Below are 17,317 nucleotides of genomic sequence, written 5' to 3'. Positions count from 1 at the left end.
CAGAGAAAAGAAAAGGAAATGCTGCTGTAATGCGCACTTCAACGCCATAAAGTATGCAACGCAAACAATGAAAACGCTATTAAATTTCTGATTTTGGAAAACAGTTATTCCTTTTTGACAAAGTTCAGCAACATAGTAAATGCATGGATAGTATATCCTCTCTTCTTTATGTGAGTCTGAGATTCTTAGAAGCTTGCAATGACCTCTTTTTGAATATGCCACAAAATTCAAGTGCAGCTGTAAAGGAGCACAAAGAATGTCTTTATTCCCCCTTAGCATTTCTTTTTAGTGAAAACCAAAAAAGAAAAAAACTGAAAATCTGACACAAATAAAGCTTTTATATCCATGGGGTTATGTGTGTGTCTGCTACTTGCTGGGCCATAAGCTTCCTTAGAGAAAAACATTAATATAAAAACAAAGTTGAGGAAAAGACTTCAGAAAAAAATCGACTGAATAAACATTTCGCTGGCCTTTTCTTTGGTGTTTGCTGTGTTCTCGCGATATATGATGTACGAGATCACAGTCCTCATTATGCTTTCTTATGCGAAATTGAAAATGGTATCATACTGCCTGAAGGGAAAAGTGAAATAAGAAAAATGTTAGGGCAGTTCATGGAAAATGACTTTTTAGGAAACAGCAAATTGAAAAATAGCTTTTGACAACAGATTCAAAAGTAAAATCTATTTTAATAATTAATATGTCATAGTCAGCAACACAATTATAGTTCCAAAATGCAACTGAATAGCATACACAAAGAAACCAATCATAAAAACGTTTTACTTTGAAAATAAATGTCGATATTCCAGAGCTACGTTTTATTTATTCAAAGCCCACAATAAATAATATATATCGTAGAATAATTTGAAAACGACGGCGGGCACAACAAATTTATTTCCCACTTGAACCCCTGACAACAATGCCATAAAAGGGGTTAACTGTCAGAATCATGGCGCATCTATACAAAACCACCTCAACAACAAACCGCCCAACATTCAGGAGAGCTGTCAATGCCGATGGCAGCCAAACCAACAAATTTACAGGCTATGGCCTGAAGCCAACGCAAATAAAAATGACAACAAAACAATCTTCAACAAAGGCAAACAAAAATGGAGAACACAAACACAGACAGTTAGACAACGGAGTCCCAGAGCAAAGAAATGGGGGCCACGCAAAAGCCAAACAATAGATATGACTGGAGTATATGATTCAATTCCATTAGCAGACGTTATGTAGTACAGCGAGAACTGGACAAAAATCGATGAGCTTCCTCGCCAAATTTTCTTCTAATTCCTTCTAATACACGCAATGCAGTTCTAGTATAACGGGTTGACTGCTAATGGAACACATTGGTGAGCGTTGGTCGTTGTGTTAGTTGGCCACGTCACTCGGTCGTCCCAGATTGCCAGTAAAGTTTAAAAGTCATGTCTGACATTTTGGCAACACGTAAATCCGCGCGCTTCCCGAACACCCTCGAGTGGGTGGCTGATGAGGACCCAATCGAGGTCAGGAACCGGGAGGGAAGTAGGGCTAGACTCCCTTCATATGCTTACGCGAAAAACGCCACAACATGCTGCTAAATTTGTTGTGCAATTTTCACAGCTAACGAAGTGGGAGACCATGTAATTCTATTAGAAATTCAAACGGAAGTTGTACTTGTGGCTACAAATTGCAATATATCTTTAAAAAGATAAAGGATTACATAAGTTTAAAGATTTTGAAAAATGTTTTAGTTGGTGTTTGAACTGGTGTTATAACATTTAGGGTTTTTTACGTTATGCAGCCCATAAACCCCCTTTAACAAATTGCTTTCTTAAGTCACGACAAGTCAAAAAACCAACCCTCCTATTATAAGCCATCAAGTCCCATTCCATTTGTAATAATGAATGTCTTTCAGCCATCAATTCCATATAGACACCACATATATTACACACACGCAGGCCAACCTTGACCCATAAAAGCTAATGAATTTAATTAACCACCCTTAAGGAAGTCACCGCAAGTAAACATAAGCCTGAGCCAAGTGGCAGAACTCTTCATATGTGGGACAATACAAGCAAACACTTGAACTAGTTAATCCATTTCCACAGTCACTCAGCTTCTAATGTGCCAAGGCATAATAACCAAGGAAAATACAATCAATATAGGGATAGGCAGTTAGCAAAAAACTAGCCAGCAAGGCGCCTTATCAATTAAAGAGTAATCAAATGGGGAATACCCGACACTCGGGGCGGAATATGCAAAAGCTTGAAGCGCATTTTCTTTGTCATCTTCCGCATAAATAATTCAAATGGCGCCTTCAGACGGCGACGCTTTTCAATAGCTTCACTCGCTGCACAAAGGACTCGAGTGGGACAATGGCAATGAGCCTTCGGTGCCCTCCGTCACCATACACACACACCGCTGTCAGTGCGAAATGCATGGAAAAGTTTCTTTTATTTGTCTATTGCTGACAGGAAGTACGGCAATCTGAAAGTAATTTCAACGTAATTGGATAGTTGCTTGGGTCGTGCGAAAACGCAGCCCATATAAAAACTTAAAACTTGCCAAGTCTTAAGAGACAGCAATCGCATGGAAAATTTAAATCGATTTGCACTTGGTTAAACAGTTTTCTACGAAAATCATTGCAAAAAAGTGATATACTTTTAGTAGAATTAATGAATATTTTGATAACAGATACGGCCTTAAGTTGTTTAATTTATTTTAGCTACCAAAGAATTTTAAATCAAAAGATAAAACTAATATTAATATTTTATTTAGCAGAAAATTGGGAAAATTTTTTAACCTCTTCTTAAGTTCCATTTGCCTACCTATGACAAATAAAAAGGTTAAAAGTTTGTTTTTCACATGCCTCCACTTTGGGGAGGTTAACTCAAATATTCATCTTTTAGGATTTGCCAATCGTATACAAATAGAAAAGGCTGTGTGGCATAGACACGTCTATATATATATACATATATATATTTACCTAACCTTAATGCTGACTGTTTTTTTCGTTCTGTCTTTGGCACTCACCATTCTCGATGGTCTCCTTGGCACAGGATATTATTTTGCCTTTGCGACGTCGCAAATTTGATTCAAAATTGTTGTCATCGGTAAAATCATCCTCGCCGCCATCCCTTGGTCCGCCGCCAGCGTCGCCGGCTGTTGTAGTTGCCGTTGTTGTCGTTGTGGAGTCCGGCACATCCTCCGACGACTGTCGCTCCGAATAGGAAGCTCCATCTCCTTCCCCATCTCTGCCTTGCATTAAACTTTTAAAACTTTGGCTCATACTGTGCCAAAATTCGTCTTTGATTTATTTTATATCTTATTAGTTTTTGACTGCTTGATATTTTACGATTGTTTACAAACTGGCATGCGATCTCAATTTTAACATGTTTACTCATAAACTATATTTAATTAAAGTTAATTAATCAGATAAGACCCAAAAAAGCAGGCAACGCACGGAGAAAGCAAACAAAGGAAACTCCCAGTTTTGATTACAATTACGAATAACTTAATTGAAGGAAACTAACTGCTCCAGTTTGGTGCGTGATTCGAAGAAAACTAGGGAAAAGCGTATCACGCCATTCGCAAAGAAAAGCGGAAAAAGAAATGCCAAGACTTTGCCGGCTAAAAAGGCGTTTATTGTTGTTTCTACGCTGCTGCTGCTGCTGCTGTATGTGATGATTGCTAGTAAAAGTGGGTTGGTCGGTGTTGGTGCACGACCGAGTAAGAAAGGGTGGGTTCAGACATTACGCACAACCCCAAGACCGATCCTAAAATGCGTTTTGGTTAGCAGTGACTACCAAGGAGGTTAGCCAGACAAGAATCGCCATCCAAATAACCTTTGTGAAAACAACAAAAAAAATCAAACGGTTTTCTTATTTCATAATCGCTTCTCGCATTTAGGTTAAACAATCTTCTAAAACAACAAGAACACCTCCATTTAAATTAACTCTAGCCGAAAGGCCAAATAAATATTTTTTTTCAGCACGAAACACAAAATGGTAGGCTGCCAAAGATTATTTTTCACGAGATTAGTTTTTTTTTAAAAACAGTTAAACAATTTTACTTTTTTTTCTACTATTTGGAAATGTGTCGGCGGAACGCGACGAAAAGAAAGTGTTTGAGCGCTGGGAAATGCCGTCAGAGACTAAAATGTCTTTCACTTGGCTGCGGGAGTGAAAAACCCAACACAAAGAGCAGCAGCAGTGTGGTGGGTTTCTCAGTTATTGATTTTGTTCTGCAAAGACAGCAAACGCAAAAGGGCAACATTTGTTGGTCGGTTTGCTTTTTGGGGGAGGCCTGTGGCACAGGCAGGGCGAGGCAAGCGTTCAAAAAGCCGGCTTTAACGGAGAGCAAGAGCAAGAGAGCCAAGCAGACGGCAAGGCAAACAACAAACAATGAAACACGAAGGATGAGTACATAAAAACAAACACATGATTATACCCGGTGTTACGATATTCCAAAGTTTCCTATCTAGCATATCTATTTGAAATTTAAAATGTTATGTACACTTCTTGCTCTAGTTTTTTTTATAAATATTTTCTTAAAATGAAATTTCCTTTGGCATAGTAATTAACTCTAAATAAATCAATATATAAATATTGTATATTTAGCAACTCTGAAAATGTATTAGGTTGTATAAATCATTTAATTAATAAAACTAAAGCAAGGCCAATATCATAAACAATGTATTTCTAATGAATATTTATTTTTGTTAAGTAATAAGAAGTACTCATAAAAAAACAAAAAATTATGTAATTTTCAAGAAACTTGTCATAGTTTGATTTGATAGAGTTAAAACTCTAAATAGACTTTAGACTTCATCCCAATCCTCTTCAGTATCGGCGCCCGTTGAATAGGATACCGTATTTCCCTGAATGTTCAAATGTTATAAATAAACAATTTAAGATTACACTGTGAAAATACTTACCCTACCACGGACGTCCAAGCCTCCAAAGTCATTATTGGCGTAACAAGCACCTCCACCACCACCACCGGCTAAATTACTAAGGAACTCTGGAACAGTCTGATCAGATCCCTTCAGGATTTTAATCAAGTCCCCTGCGAGGCCACGATCGTGATCTGGATCGAAGAATGAGGTGGCGCGACCACTGTTACCAACACGACCTGTGCGTCCTATGCGATGCACGTAATCATCAATGCTGTTGGGCATGTCAAAGTTTACTACATGCTTAATGTTCTTTATATCTAAGTAAACAAAAATGATGAATATTTAAATCCTTAAAAATGTGAGTCCTCATTTACCAAGACCACGTGACGCAACTGACGTAGCTATAAGAACCTTCATAGTGCCATTTTTAAAATCTCGTAAGGCCTGCTCGCGCTGACTCTGGAGACGATCACCATGGATGGAGGTGGTCGGAAATTCTGTTTCCGACAAGAACGATGCCAAGAAGTCTGCACCACGTTTTGTTCCCACAAAGACAATAGTACCATCTGCGTCCTCGCGAAGAATTTCCTTAAAGAGAAATTAATCAGTTTCTTTCTACATACCTTCGGTATGTGCCCGTTTACCATTAGCTTGGCCCGTTTTGCAAACTTGTTAACTTCATGGATGGTCTGCTTTACATCGGAGCAGGCTCCGCCAACCACACCAATGGTTACAAAAATATAGTTCTTTAAAAACTCGCTTGCCATATGCTGAATTTCCTCTGGGAATGTGGCCGAAAACATTAATGTTTGATGTTCCAAACACATTGTGTCATGAATCATAAATGTACGCATGCTTCCCGAGAAACCCATGTCCAGCATCCTATCGGCCTCGTCCAGAACAACGATGCGCGTGTCCTCAAAGGTGATAAAACATCGCTCCACGAAATCCAACAGCCGTCCCGGAGTGGCGATTAGAACATGGCATCCTTTCGAAAGTATCTCGTTTTGATACTTGAAAGAGGTGCCACCGTAAGCAATACCGATTTTTAGTTGCGTACCAAATGCAAACTTCCTTGCTTCGTTGAAAATCTGAATTGCCAGCTCCCTGGTTGGCGACACAATCACTGCTTGTGGTTTTCCAATCACTAATTCACGTGGCTCATTCAGCAAAGTGCTGAGGATTGGCAAAAGGAAAGCAGCTGTTTTTCCAGATCCAGTCTGGGCGCAAGCCATCAAATCACGACCAGCCGCAATTACAGGAATGGCAACCTTTTGGACTGGAGTTGGGACCTTGTACCCCGATTTAGTAACATTATTACCAATAATGGTACACAAGTAAGCATCAGCAAAGCTTTTAATGGGCTGCGGCACATTCTCACCGCTCACCTAATTTTAATTAAATTATTATTCGTCGGTATATAATTTTTAAATATAAAATATATATGTTACCTTAACGGGAATATTGTCATACTTCGAGAAATTGAGACCAGTAGTAATGCCACTACTGAAGATCTCAGTTTCATCGGTAGACGGCTCAGGAGGGATATAAAATTCGCGTTTTTTTTCACCATCTTCCCGGACCACGTTATTGTTGTTCACGTCATCATCGCGACGACGTGTCTCAGACCAATTTTTGGCGTTCTGGCGATTGAAGCCATCGCGACCTCCACGACGTTCTTCGTCTAAAAATATTTAAGTGGTGTATAACTTAATTTTATAAAAAATTCAATTCTAATAATTTGACTTTTTCCTTTTTACGACAAACAACAAACAAAATGGAATATATAGATCAAAAAACCAAACATAGATCAAAAATTAATTTTCAAAATATGTATTTTATTTTTGTCTTTTTTATTAAATCATTTGTATCAAATAATAACTTTTCATGTTAAAATAAAAACGAAAGTAACTTTACGGTTTATACAATTAACAAATATTTAAAACTTAAAACGTAGAAAATCCAATCTCTTTCAAAAAAGCCTAAAATACAAAAACCGTTTAAAAGGTATTAATAAAATCTTTTTCGATTTTTTTACCGAAGGGAAAAAATCTACCATCGGGGCTAAGATTTATAATGTGAGCAGTTTTAAGTTCAAGTAAAACACTATATACCATAGTGGCGTCTTTACGATTCGTAATAAACGATGTATTCTGTATGTCAACCTGGGGCTGTCGCACAAGCGCTCCAAACAGGCCATGAACAACGCGAATCTTGTTCTTATCCATATTCAGAAGAACCTTTGGATCGTAGACCTTAACAGCGGGCATAGTATAATACTTTGAAGTGCCTTGGCTATTTTTACTTAAAAGCAGTTGGGACTTGCCGTGCATAGTGAGTTCCTTTTGGCGATCTACCATTAGGCGCAGCATATCAGCATGTCTCGAAATGTAAGCCAAATCGTCTACTGACACCCTATGTAATGGATGTAGTGTTCTTCTACCTTCTCTTGTCGTTTGAACACCATCAGTTGAGTTCATTCCAAAATCTACCTCCTTTCGGCATTCACTTTGACTGGCAACATTTAATGAATGAATTTGCAACGTCGGCAGTATCTGCACATCAGTCACATAAGCATGAGCACTCATATTAGCCAAAGTGTTCGAAACCTCCATAGGAGCTTCATCAACTTCCATTGGAATAGGTGGTACCGAAACATTCATCCCATTTGAGCAGTCCATAATTTCGGGTCTAATTTCATTAATATATGAAGTTCCTTTTTTTTGCACATTTTTGTCCTTGACGATCAAAGTAGAACTAATGGGTGGTAATGATGCAGTAGCATTAGAGTCGAACGGAGCTTGCTGGTCTTGTGTATTGGCAGAAATTCCTAATGGACCTCCTGCACGGTCAGGCAAGAAAGCTGTCGATTCCATACAAGCCCCTGAGTAGGAAAAACTGGTAGAAGCCTGGGAAACTTCAGTAGAGTTGATCGCTTCTGTAGTTGGTTGTATTTGGCGCAATGCTGGACTGGCGATGGGAATTGAGGCCAATACATCTACCTGTGAAAGGCCGACTACCAGTTGTGAAGCTTCAATTACTGTCGAAGCGTTTTGTAGCAAGTTGGACATAAAAGTGGTTGCAATATGCCGATCGCTTTGCAGTACTTCTTCTCGTTGTATAAGTTGTTCTGGTGTTGGTGGAGGAGTCGAAACTAATGCTGGTCGTGGAGCACGCACCCGGGGACGAGAAGGACGTCTGAACCTTAGTGGGTCCCTGGGAGCTGGTCCTTCGGCATAATTAACAATATGATCTCGCGCTCGGAAAACTGAAGACCACTCACGGCGCGGGGTCAATGGTGGAGTCACCGGCTGTACAGCTGTCTGGGATTCTTCCGGTACCGCCGTCATTACCGGCTCATCCGCTTGCAATGAAACGCTCATCTGCAGTTCACGTGACACTAAGGTCAAACGACGTTGATGCTCCTCGTCGATGACCGGTAGTCTTGGTCGAAAAGATAAAAAAGGAGTCGATGATGGGGTACCTCCAAGTCTAGAACGCACTATTGAAGGCCCAGCAAGTCCGACAACGGCTGTTTCATCATCATCTCCTGGTAGCGCCAAAGTACCGCTCTCCATTTCTAATCCTAGTGGATGTTCTCCTGGCAGTGAGGGGCCCAGTGGCGTCGATTCTGCTCTTCCTGGTACCAACAGTTGAATGGTCCCATCGTCATAGGTCAGATTGGGTATAAATGACAAGCTGTGAAACGGACATTACTTAGCTGATGTATAACTCAAAGGTAAAGCGAAAGGATATGTAAGCGAAGAGCAGTGATGGGATTGGAGCTGAACAGAAAGCATGCTGAATTCATTTTGGATTGTTCAAAGGTTTCTCAACAGAAAGCGACAAAACCAAGCAGTCAAAATCAGTTCAATGAGAACATTACAAATTTTTGTGACTGCCTAAATTGTGTCTCGTTTTTGTAAGTTTTCAATGTTTAAAATTTAATCCTTTATAAACAACCGCTTATTGGGAAAAGGAACTTCAGAGCATGGTAAGAGGGCAAAGGATAGTACTAGATATTTTGTTGAAATACCCTGGATCGCTGTTCTGTCCAAGTGGTGTGCTCGAAGCACGCACCGCTGCTGTCTCAGGGGCCCCAGATGCGGACCCAGGGGTCCCATCGTAACGACTGCCAAAACCTAATCTTGGCGTTTCCTGATTTTGGGATCTCTGATGACGTGCCAAGTTTACCACACTGCTAACTTGCAAGATACTAGAGTTGTCTCCTCTGTGGTCACCAGTTGTATCAGTCCGTTTTATAATTGTCCTACGCACTACGACAAAAGTACAGATGGGGTTTTCAGACAGGTTGCAACCCGGCCAAACTGGCTTTGGGGCATCTGGCCAGGGCAACCTCTGAAACATATTATTCGGTAAACCAAAATTTAGTTTTCTTATTTCATGGCGTGCGACGTAATCCTCACTTAACCAGTGACGGAATCTTGACGAACCATAGGTGGAAGAGGGCACTACTTGATCGATTTCAGGGCGTTCATCATTTACTATTTCAATAGAATCTTCTAGTATAGCACCTTGATTAACATCGTACAACCGACGAGTATTGGAATAATGATCTACAAAATTTTGTAGCATTTGAGGTGCAGGCAAAATCTCTGTTTCTCCTACCCTTCTTGGTCTTGGTCTCGCCCCAATTCCGGATGGTCGGGGTACAACAAACTGTGGTGGAGTAATCTCCAATTGCGCAACATGTGCATCCCAATCCATACTCAAGTTCTGAGACTCTCCGTTTACATTTCTTTCCATTGTCTCTTCGTGATCATTTTCGCCTAGCAATCGGCTGATTTCGTCTATAAAGCGGTCCATCATGGCAGCTGTCTCGCGTATCTGTACCGCCTTTTGAGTACGTCTTTCTTGATCTAGCCTCTCGAGAGTAGCTCTTTCCTGGTTGACCAAGTCTTTAAAGGCATTCAATAAATAGTCGCGCAATTTCCGAACAGCCGTTAGGCTGTTAATGTACTTGACCAGATCCAGCTGATCTATGAATTCTCCAACGACATCCTTATCACAGGTGGATGGGATCGGCGGCAACTCCGGATCTACTGTGGTTGTTGACCAATCCATAAAAGGCAATTAAGAAAACACAAAACAAAAAAAAACAAACTACATGACAAAACAATGGACAAATAAAAAATAATAAAATAAATAATAATAAAAATAGACTTAAATTAGTTCTTTTTACTAAGCCGCCTTAATTAGCGTAAAATTAACAAAACAGAATTCCCATTATAATTTTACATTATAAATTAATAAATATATCTTACCACCACCCTCACGACGCCTCCCACGGAAGCCACCTTCATCGCCATACCCTTCATCACGATATCCTCCTCCGCTACCCGTGCCCAAGGCCTTGCCATTATCCTCAGTATCGCTCCATTCGGATACATCTTGCTGAGGCTTACGAACCGGGGCGGCACTCTCCCAGTCTCCACTAGCACAGGGCTAAAATAGGTAGGTTTATTACAACTGAATCTTTGTTGTTTTCATTTATACAAACCTCATCATCCCAGTCTGACATGTTGGATTCTAAATAAGCTAAAATCAAATAAGCAAAAATAAATTTGCTGTTAATTCTCGTGCAATAAATGTTTATTAGTTGAAGACATCTTCCGCGATACAAGGCTAATATTTTACTTCTATAACATATTTTCCTTCTCTACTTATTAGTCATTTAAAATTCGAACTGGCTTAAAAAAAAAAAGATTTCAAGTGCTCAATAAATTCAGTATATATTTTATTGAAACAGTTATATGATAAGTGACCTCATTGCATTCCCCTTTAATTTCAGATATTTCCACCGATGTCATGAATTATTTAAACTTATATAAACCGCGCAACTTCTAGAGCTCCCTAAACACAGCTGCCATTCAAAGTGAATTTTGCCATTCGCACCGAAACGCGTGGAAAACGTGAGTTTCTGTTTTTCTATGTATACCAAGAACACATGTGGGCGCTCTGGTCGAGTTGGCTGTGTGCGTGAGTTGGCCCATGTGCGTGTGCAATCGCGTGAGCCAGTGTGTGTAGGTAATACTAGCAGCGAGGCGAAGAAGAAACGCTGAAAATTAAGGTTAGAGAGCAGCAGCCACCAAACAGCCAGCAGAAAAGTAAGAAAAATCCCCCAAAAAAGGTTTTTTTAATTTCGAAAATTCAAGTTAGTCCAACGGCTTTTATCGAAAGCCCCAAGCCAACCGAAAATATAGACCACTCAAACATAGTTTGTGACAAAATATTAAAGAAAACCTCACAAAAATCTCAAAGGGTGTGAGGCAGGCGAGCGAAAAAGGAAAATCAATCAATTCCTAAAGTGTGTGTAAAAATTATTTTGCAGGGAAAAACGGCGAAAAAGCAGCAGCCAGCTAGCATAAAAAAACACCCATCCACAAAATCATGGACAGCGCCGGTAAAAATCGTTATGAACTCTTGTTCATGGACGACGATGTCAGCGATCCATTAGATAATCTTGTGGCGCCGACGGCCGCCGCAGCAGCAGCTGGCAAGAAGAAGCAGCCGTCAGCTGCTGCAGCGGCCACCAAAACGACCGCCAAGGTGACCAACAACAAGGCGGCCGCAGGATCCAATATTGGAGGACCCAATGCCAAGAAACCAAATCAGGCCGAGAAGGAGAACAAGCCCAACAATGCTTTAAGCAAAACCGATGGCAGGAAGTTTGCCCCATCTGCAGACAAACAGTTCAACAACAACGGCAACAAACAACAAGGTGCTCCGAGGCCAGGGGGTGGCGCCAACCGAGCACGTGAATTTGGCAGCGGTCAAGGACAGGGTCAAGGACAAGGTGGGCAGGGGGGACAGCAGCAGCGCAGCGTCAACTTCCGTCAACAGAATGGCAATGGCAACAACGCAGAGACCCGCGAGCAGCGCAACAATCGTCGCAACGTCCGCGAAAATGGTGGTGCACCCGATGGCCAGCAGTCGCGCCCTTACCGCGGACCAGGTGGCGGTCAAGGCGGTGCCGGTGGAGATCGCCCGCAGCGCCAGAACCGCAACTACGACGGCCAGAACAGAAAGCGCGAGTTCGATCGCCAGTCGGGATCTGATAGAACCGGTGAGTAGGTTCATAAATACAACTAAAATCTATTGGCAAAAATAAAGATAAGCCCTATTAGATATAAATGCTTAGGTCAAATAGAAACAATTCAACTTCACTATTATTATTTCTTATATTCTTTCCGTGTCAGTGATCTAAAACTGAAGCTCTTGGGGAAGGCGCACATAACCACAAAATGTGCGCGCCCGCCCACCCAAAAGAAAAATTATCAAATAAATCCAAAAACAAAGCTCCATGACAACAAGAAAAGCGAACTCAGCAGGCAGCAATGCAAAAAAACAGGAAAATCACATTCCATCTACAGTTTACGCACAGTCCAATGATCATGCTTAATCTGCTTAGACTAATGATAACATATTAGCCGTCTTCAGGAATATCTTGTATAAAATGAAATAGGAGGATTTTCCGACTTCAAGCTATTGATAGAAGATTAGATATTATCATTAATTTATCCTACAATACCGATAATTCTAGAACCAAAAAGGCTTAAAGATAAAATTTCCTATATATTTCTTTCTATAAATGAGAAACTATATTACCAAGCAAGTACATTTTAACCTAGAGATGATTTAATGCTAAAAGGTGTAAACCGATTGTGGCACACTAAAACCACATAAACATATAAGTAGACAAGCATCACAGATAATTTCTGTCTCACGTGGTGGATTAGTCAAATCAATACTTATAGCCCGAAGACATTCAACAAGCAGCTACATCACACCTTATTCTTTCACCAAATAAAATCAGTTTCTTTGGCATTTCCCACTTTTCACTGCCGCGCGCTCCTGCTTCTCATGCGTTTTCATTTTTGGAATATCCAAAATTATAATCACAACGGCAGCAAGCGAAGAAGCAGAAATACAGCACAAATCGAAAGAGAAAATGTGTTAAAAATAGTTTGCCCATCTTCTTGGCGGCATTCCCGTCAAAACGGCTAACGCAAGTGTTTGTAGGAGGCCTTTTTGCCTTTGCTAAGCATATGTGAGGGAAAAATAAGAGAGAAAGAAATAGTTCCCCCGCTGAATCTGATTACAACCAACGAACGGGTGCTGTCGGCTTATCTGTCACTATGCGAGGACTGTGAAAAAGCCTAATGTTGTTAGATTTCTATGGGCAAGGTGATTCCAAACTACAATTGACCTAATTAGTGAGGTATCGATAACGGGTACTGCAAGAATGGGGTGTCCAATATATGAAAATAAGAAATTTATGGTATAAAAACAGATACATCTCTCATGCTTAGCTTGAAAATAGTTTTATTTTTTTATAGTCTGTAATGATGGAAAAATAATTATATATATATATACATATATATATAAATTAATAATATATTTACTTACATTTTTGTTTAGATAGCTCAGCTCTTGATGGTTTTGTAATTAAAGGAAAAAACATTAATATTAATTTATCTGTTCTTGCTTTATTCACAGGTGTGAAATCAATTGACAAGCGCGATGGAGCTGGTTCCCACAACTGGGGATCGGTCAAAGAGGCTATTGATGATGTGAACAAGAACGAAAGCGAGACCAATGTGAGCAATGCAGAGGGTGGCGCCAAGGCTGACGAATCGGCAACTGAACAACAGAACGAGCAGCAGGCTGCCGCCGAGGAGGAGGCCAAAGAGCTGACCCTGGACGAATGGAAGGCACAGCAAGGACAGCGCGTTAAGCCGACCTTCAACATCCGCAAGGCTGGAGAAGGTGCGTATACTTAGAAAAGCAATCCGAAATATATCTTCAATCTGATCTTTAAGCTAAGCCTCTAGAATTTAAAAAACTATAGTAACTTATCTTCAACTATTTTTCCCATAGGTGAGGATACCACACAATGGAAGAAAATGGTCGTCTTGACTAGCAACAAAAAGAAGGAGAATGACAGCGAAGAGGAGCTCGAGTATGATCCTGCACTGTATCCACAGCGCGTGGGCAGGCAGCAGCGTGTTCTGGACATTCAGTTTAACTTCAACGATGGCCGACGTGGTGGACCTGGTGGATTCGGAGGACGCGGTGGTCGTGGAGGTCCAAGACCCGGCGGATTTGGCGGCGGACCACGCAGCGATGGAGGCAATCGTGAGGGTGGCGGTAACAACCGTGAGGGTGGAAACCGTGGCCCGCGGGATGGCCAATCTGGCCAACAGCAGCACCAAAATAACGAGGGCGGTGCTCCGTCCGCTCAAAACCAGAGGCCGCCCATCGACCGTCGCGGTCCTGGCAATAACCAAAACAACAATCAGAACAGTGGTTCAGGGCAAAACAAGCGTTTCGAGAGGCAACAGAACACCGCTCCCAAGGTCAATGACGAACGTCAGTTCCCCACACTGGCTTAAATCGCGAGTGGAAGTGTTTTGACCAGGAGGTGTTCCTCAAATTGCAGTTTTTGGTGACTGAAGATGAAGAAGGAGAAGCAGCAAGTTACCAAAATGAATTCTTATAAATTACATATATCACAGACAAAAAACTTTTTAAAAACAAAAAACAAAAAAGGGGGAAAAAAGAAACAATTGTAGCCGCCATATAAGCCAAAAGCAACAAAGAATACCAACAAGCTAAGCAAAAAAAAAATGGATAATAAATTATGCATATATATTAAATATATGAAGAGAACACACGAAAAGCAATTTTAGTTTATGCGTGGCCAACTAATCTGATTTTACCCGATAAAATCGCGATCAAGCAAGTGACCTCGTGTAAACTAGTCAAAGTCAGGCTAAGTCATCCATACTCATTATGGATTTTATTACTAACGTCTGTTCACAATCGTCGATATCGATACGAGATTTGTTTCGAGATTTATCTAGAAAACGGCATGGGCGGAGAAAATAGAAATTGTTTTAAGAACATCAACCAAAATCAGATGTAAAGTTGTTTTTTTTATGTTATTACCACTCACTTAATCAAAAAATCATCCTACCTAATAAAACGAATTGCATTCGCTAACCAGTGAACAAGGCAAATAAAATAAACTAAAGATAAAATATAAAATAAACAACATCACGGTCTGACAAATTCTTCGATAGAACGAAGCAAAACACACTAAATACATTACAATAGTTTGTTTTCATCGGGAGAACCGTCAAAGCATTTTCATAACTCATATAATTTCTTGTCCTATTACGAATCCATTTTTCGTAGCGAAATGTACGTTTTATTATTTTTACTATGTTAACTTTTATTTAAAATAAATAAAAACAGAAGGGACAAATATTAAAATCAGTAGATGGAAAAAGAAACCCAAAACCGAAAGAATAGTAAGTGTTAAATCCTTTGTAATTGTGTTTCTTCGATGCGAATTCTATAATTAAACATTTAAATTTAATAATTATAAAGCAACTATGCATCATATATACTACTTTTAATTATAAAAACCTAACTGAACCACACACACACACTGAAATACAAAAACAAAACAATATTAATTTAAGCATTATTAAAGAAATAAAAACAAAAATTATTGATTAACTATTGGAGCAAATTATAAACCTTTAATAAGTAGATTTACAGTTGGAGAGGGCCCCGCTTTCAAAAAAAAGATATTAGGAAAGTCAAAGAAAAAAACCTATCCAAAAAAAACGCCAATATGAATATGAAAATCCCTGTAAAATCGTTTGCTTCTATTAACTAGAAACTGTATAAATTATATGAGATATATATTCGTACATACATGGTAAAATCAATTTTATGACGGCAAACCAACACACAAAACAAAAGAATAAGAAAAAGCGAAGTGAGGAAAAGAAAATAACTCGTAGATGAACAAAATATACGACATTTTTTGAAATATTGTATTTTGACCCAAAGAAACAAACCATTCAACAACCAAATGTTGAGCAACTCGTTTAAACATAAAAAAAAGAAAATTTATTTGATAAAAATAAAGAAACAAAAAACACTTGATATTGAAGACTTTAGTGAAAACTATGGGTCGAAGGAAATGAAACTACACAAGACTCGCATACACAATCACAAAGGGAAAAGCGCTTTTACAGAAAGGAAGAAAATTAAGGTAAACGTCAAAATTATTTGTTTTTAATCGTAGAAACCAAAGTTCATTGGAGGAAGAAGAAAAAAGAAAGTAGATAAAAAGTATTATTTTTTTATTTTTTATTCAGAGAATACGTATTTCTATACTGTTATGGTTTTTTGCATGTGAATGGAAAAAAAAGCCAAGAACGCAAGGAATAGAAGATCAAAAGAGACAACGCTAAAAAAAACACCAGTAAACATGCGAAGCGAGCCATTTTAGAAACTTTAAAAACGCGTTTCTTTGAAACTGCTCTTCCAAATAATAAAAAAATATTCAATATGAATTAATTATAAAAAAATATATATAAAAATAAATAAAACAAAACTTGTAATGAACATTATAACTGTACATAGGTAAAAAATACAAATATTCAATGCGGGCCAAAAAAAAAGGCATAAAGCGTATCTTTAAAAAGATTTAATCCAATATTTTTCCTAATTTTTCCCTCACCTTATTGTTAAATTTTTTTTTTACACAAGAGTATTTAAATTAACCTTTATCGCGGACTGCAATTTCTTAACGCAAAAAGGAAACGAATAAGCGAGCCACAATTTAGGGTTACCAACTTTTTCAAAGCCCTTGTCAAATGAGGAACGAATCCATGGGCAATACATGTTGGTAACTCGGCAGCCCTGAAACTTAACGGTGCCCGACAAAAGGAAAACGCAAATGGACGCTCAGCGAAAAATCTCAAAAGGCTGAAACATATTTTTCACAGTTAAAACTAAATAGCGAAATACTTTTCAACTTAGGACTTTTATTATATTGTAATTTAGATATGTTTTTTAACTTTGGAAAGCAAGAGAAAATGACTTGTAATTAAAAAATCAAATTAAAAGCGAATATAATAAACGGAAAATAGCTAATATGGTTTATTATAGGTCGACATGTTTGCAATAGCAATTTTTAGGACTTTTAAAATAAGCTGTTTTAATAATAAAGCTATATTTTTAAATATTTGATATCCAGGCAGAAAACATTGCCCCGCATTAAATTATTATATCAGAAAACTTAATGACCACTTTTTTGCTGGAAGTTCCAAAACACTTAACTTACCCTGCAAATAAATCACAATTACTGAACACTTTTTTTTACCACGAGTCAGGCAGCGAGCAAAGCTCTTTAAGAAAAATCTGAAATTAAAGTAAAGCGGCAATGGGAAAAGAATAGGGTTACCGTTCCAAAGAAGTGCCAAGATTTCTCGATAGTATATATATATCGATCAACTAGTTAGCAATCGATAGTAGCACATCCACTTCGTATTATACATTTTTTGAATGGATTGAAGGGGCAATGGTTAATACCATGTATTCATTAAAGTTAGTTCA

The 17,317-nt window shown here is 39.0% G+C and overlaps 4 protein-coding genes across 6 annotated transcripts; 1 reads left to right on the top strand and 3 right to left on the bottom strand.

The window, feature by feature from the left end:
* Positions 1 to 2,776: 2,776 nt before the first annotated feature.
* LOC121530160 lies at positions 2,777 to 4,122 on the bottom strand. 2 transcript variants are annotated; one of them, XM_041818637.1, is made up of 2 exons: positions 4,052 to 4,122; positions 2,777 to 3,386 (listed from the first exon to the last, which is right to left on the bottom strand). In XM_041818637.1, exon 2 carries the CDS (start codon positions 3,266 to 3,268, stop codon positions 2,972 to 2,974), a length of 297 nt encoding a protein of 98 aa, XP_041674571.1. In that variant the 5' UTR covers positions 3,269 to 3,386; positions 4,052 to 4,122; the 3' UTR covers positions 2,777 to 2,971. The 2 variants fall into 2 exon arrangements, with proteins under 2 accessions (XP_041674571.1, XP_041674572.1); XM_041818638.1 differs by having other exon boundaries at positions 2,777 to 3,321; positions 4,052 to 4,106.
* Positions 4,123 to 4,655: 533 nt separating this feature from the next.
* Positions 4,656 to 17,158, bottom strand: LOC108105825 (ATP-dependent RNA helicase vasa). The gene is made up of 8 exons (XM_017212569.2): positions 17,046 to 17,158; positions 10,398 to 10,435; positions 10,162 to 10,342; positions 6,328 to 6,560; positions 5,521 to 6,264; positions 5,251 to 5,464; positions 4,916 to 5,193; positions 4,656 to 4,858 (listed from the first exon to the last, which is right to left on the bottom strand). Exons 2-8 carry the CDS (start codon positions 10,416 to 10,418, stop codon positions 4,799 to 4,801), a joined length of 1,731 nt encoding a protein of 576 aa, XP_017068058.2. The 5' UTR covers positions 10,419 to 10,435; positions 17,046 to 17,158; the 3' UTR covers positions 4,656 to 4,798.
* LOC121530156 (sister chromatid cohesion protein solo) lies at positions 6,858 to 10,146 on the bottom strand. The gene is made up of 2 exons (XM_041818622.1): positions 8,913 to 10,146; positions 6,858 to 8,575 (listed from the first exon to the last, which is right to left on the bottom strand). Exons 1-2 carry the CDS (start codon positions 9,959 to 9,961, stop codon positions 6,877 to 6,879), a joined length of 2,748 nt encoding a protein of 915 aa, XP_041674556.1. The 5' UTR covers positions 9,962 to 10,146; the 3' UTR covers positions 6,858 to 6,876.
* Positions 10,862 to 15,854, top strand: LOC108105826 (plasminogen activator inhibitor 1 RNA-binding protein). Of its 2 annotated transcripts, XM_017212570.2 has the most exons (4): positions 10,862 to 11,004; positions 11,229 to 11,963; positions 13,397 to 13,666; positions 13,778 to 15,854. In XM_017212570.2, exons 2-4 carry the CDS (start codon positions 11,288 to 11,290, stop codon positions 14,290 to 14,292), a joined length of 1,461 nt encoding a protein of 486 aa, XP_017068059.1. In that variant the 5' UTR covers positions 10,862 to 11,004; positions 11,229 to 11,287; the 3' UTR covers positions 14,293 to 15,854. The 2 variants fall into 2 exon arrangements, with proteins under 2 accessions (XP_017068059.1, XP_017068060.1); XM_017212571.2 differs by lacking the exons at positions 10,862 to 11,004; positions 11,229 to 11,963 and adding an exon at positions 13,045 to 13,084.
* Positions 17,159 to 17,317: the final 159 nt, after the last annotated feature.

This window comes from Drosophila eugracilis, unplaced genomic scaffold (genome assembly GCF_018153835.1).
Source record: "Drosophila eugracilis isolate 14026-0451.02 unplaced genomic scaffold, ASM1815383v1 contig_353, whole genome shotgun sequence".
NCBI classification, from domain to species: domain Eukaryota; kingdom Metazoa; phylum Arthropoda; class Insecta; order Diptera; family Drosophilidae; genus Drosophila; species Drosophila eugracilis.
Note: the sequence above shows the minus strand (reverse complement) of the source record. Positions and strands in the feature narration are given on the sequence as shown.

Coding starts and splice junctions, on each gene's coding strand:
- LOC121530160 (XM_041818637.1), bottom strand. CDS start 3,268: ATGAGCCAAAGTTTTAAAAGTTTAATGCAAGGCAGAGATGGGGAAGGA.
- LOC121530156 (XM_041818622.1), bottom strand. CDS start 9,961: ATGGATTGGTCAACAACCACAGTAGATCCGGAGTTGCCGCCGATCCCA. Junction 8,576..8,912: donor GGACAGAACAGCGATCCAGG/GTATTTCAACAA, acceptor TCCGTTTCACAG/CTTGTCATTTATACCCAATC.
- LOC108105825 (XM_017212569.2), bottom strand. CDS start 10,418: ATGTCAGACTGGGATGATGAG. Junction 6,561..10,161: donor GAGGCGTCGTGAGGGTGGTG/GTAAGATATATT, acceptor AAATATTTTTAG/ACGAAGAACGTCGTGGAGGT. Junction 6,265..6,327: donor ATGACAATATTCCCGTTAAG/GTAACATATATA, acceptor AATTAAAATTAG/GTGAGCGGTGAGAATGTGCC.
- LOC108105826 (XM_017212570.2), top strand. CDS start 11,288: ATGGACAGCGCCGGTAAAAATCGTTATGAACTCTTGTTCATGGACGAC. Junction 11,964..13,396: donor GTCGGGATCTGATAGAACCG/GTGAGTAGGTTC, acceptor CTTTATTCACAG/GTGTGAAATCAATTGACAAG. Junction 13,667..13,777: donor CATCCGCAAGGCTGGAGAAG/GTGCGTATACTT, acceptor TTTTTCCCATAG/GTGAGGATACCACACAATGG.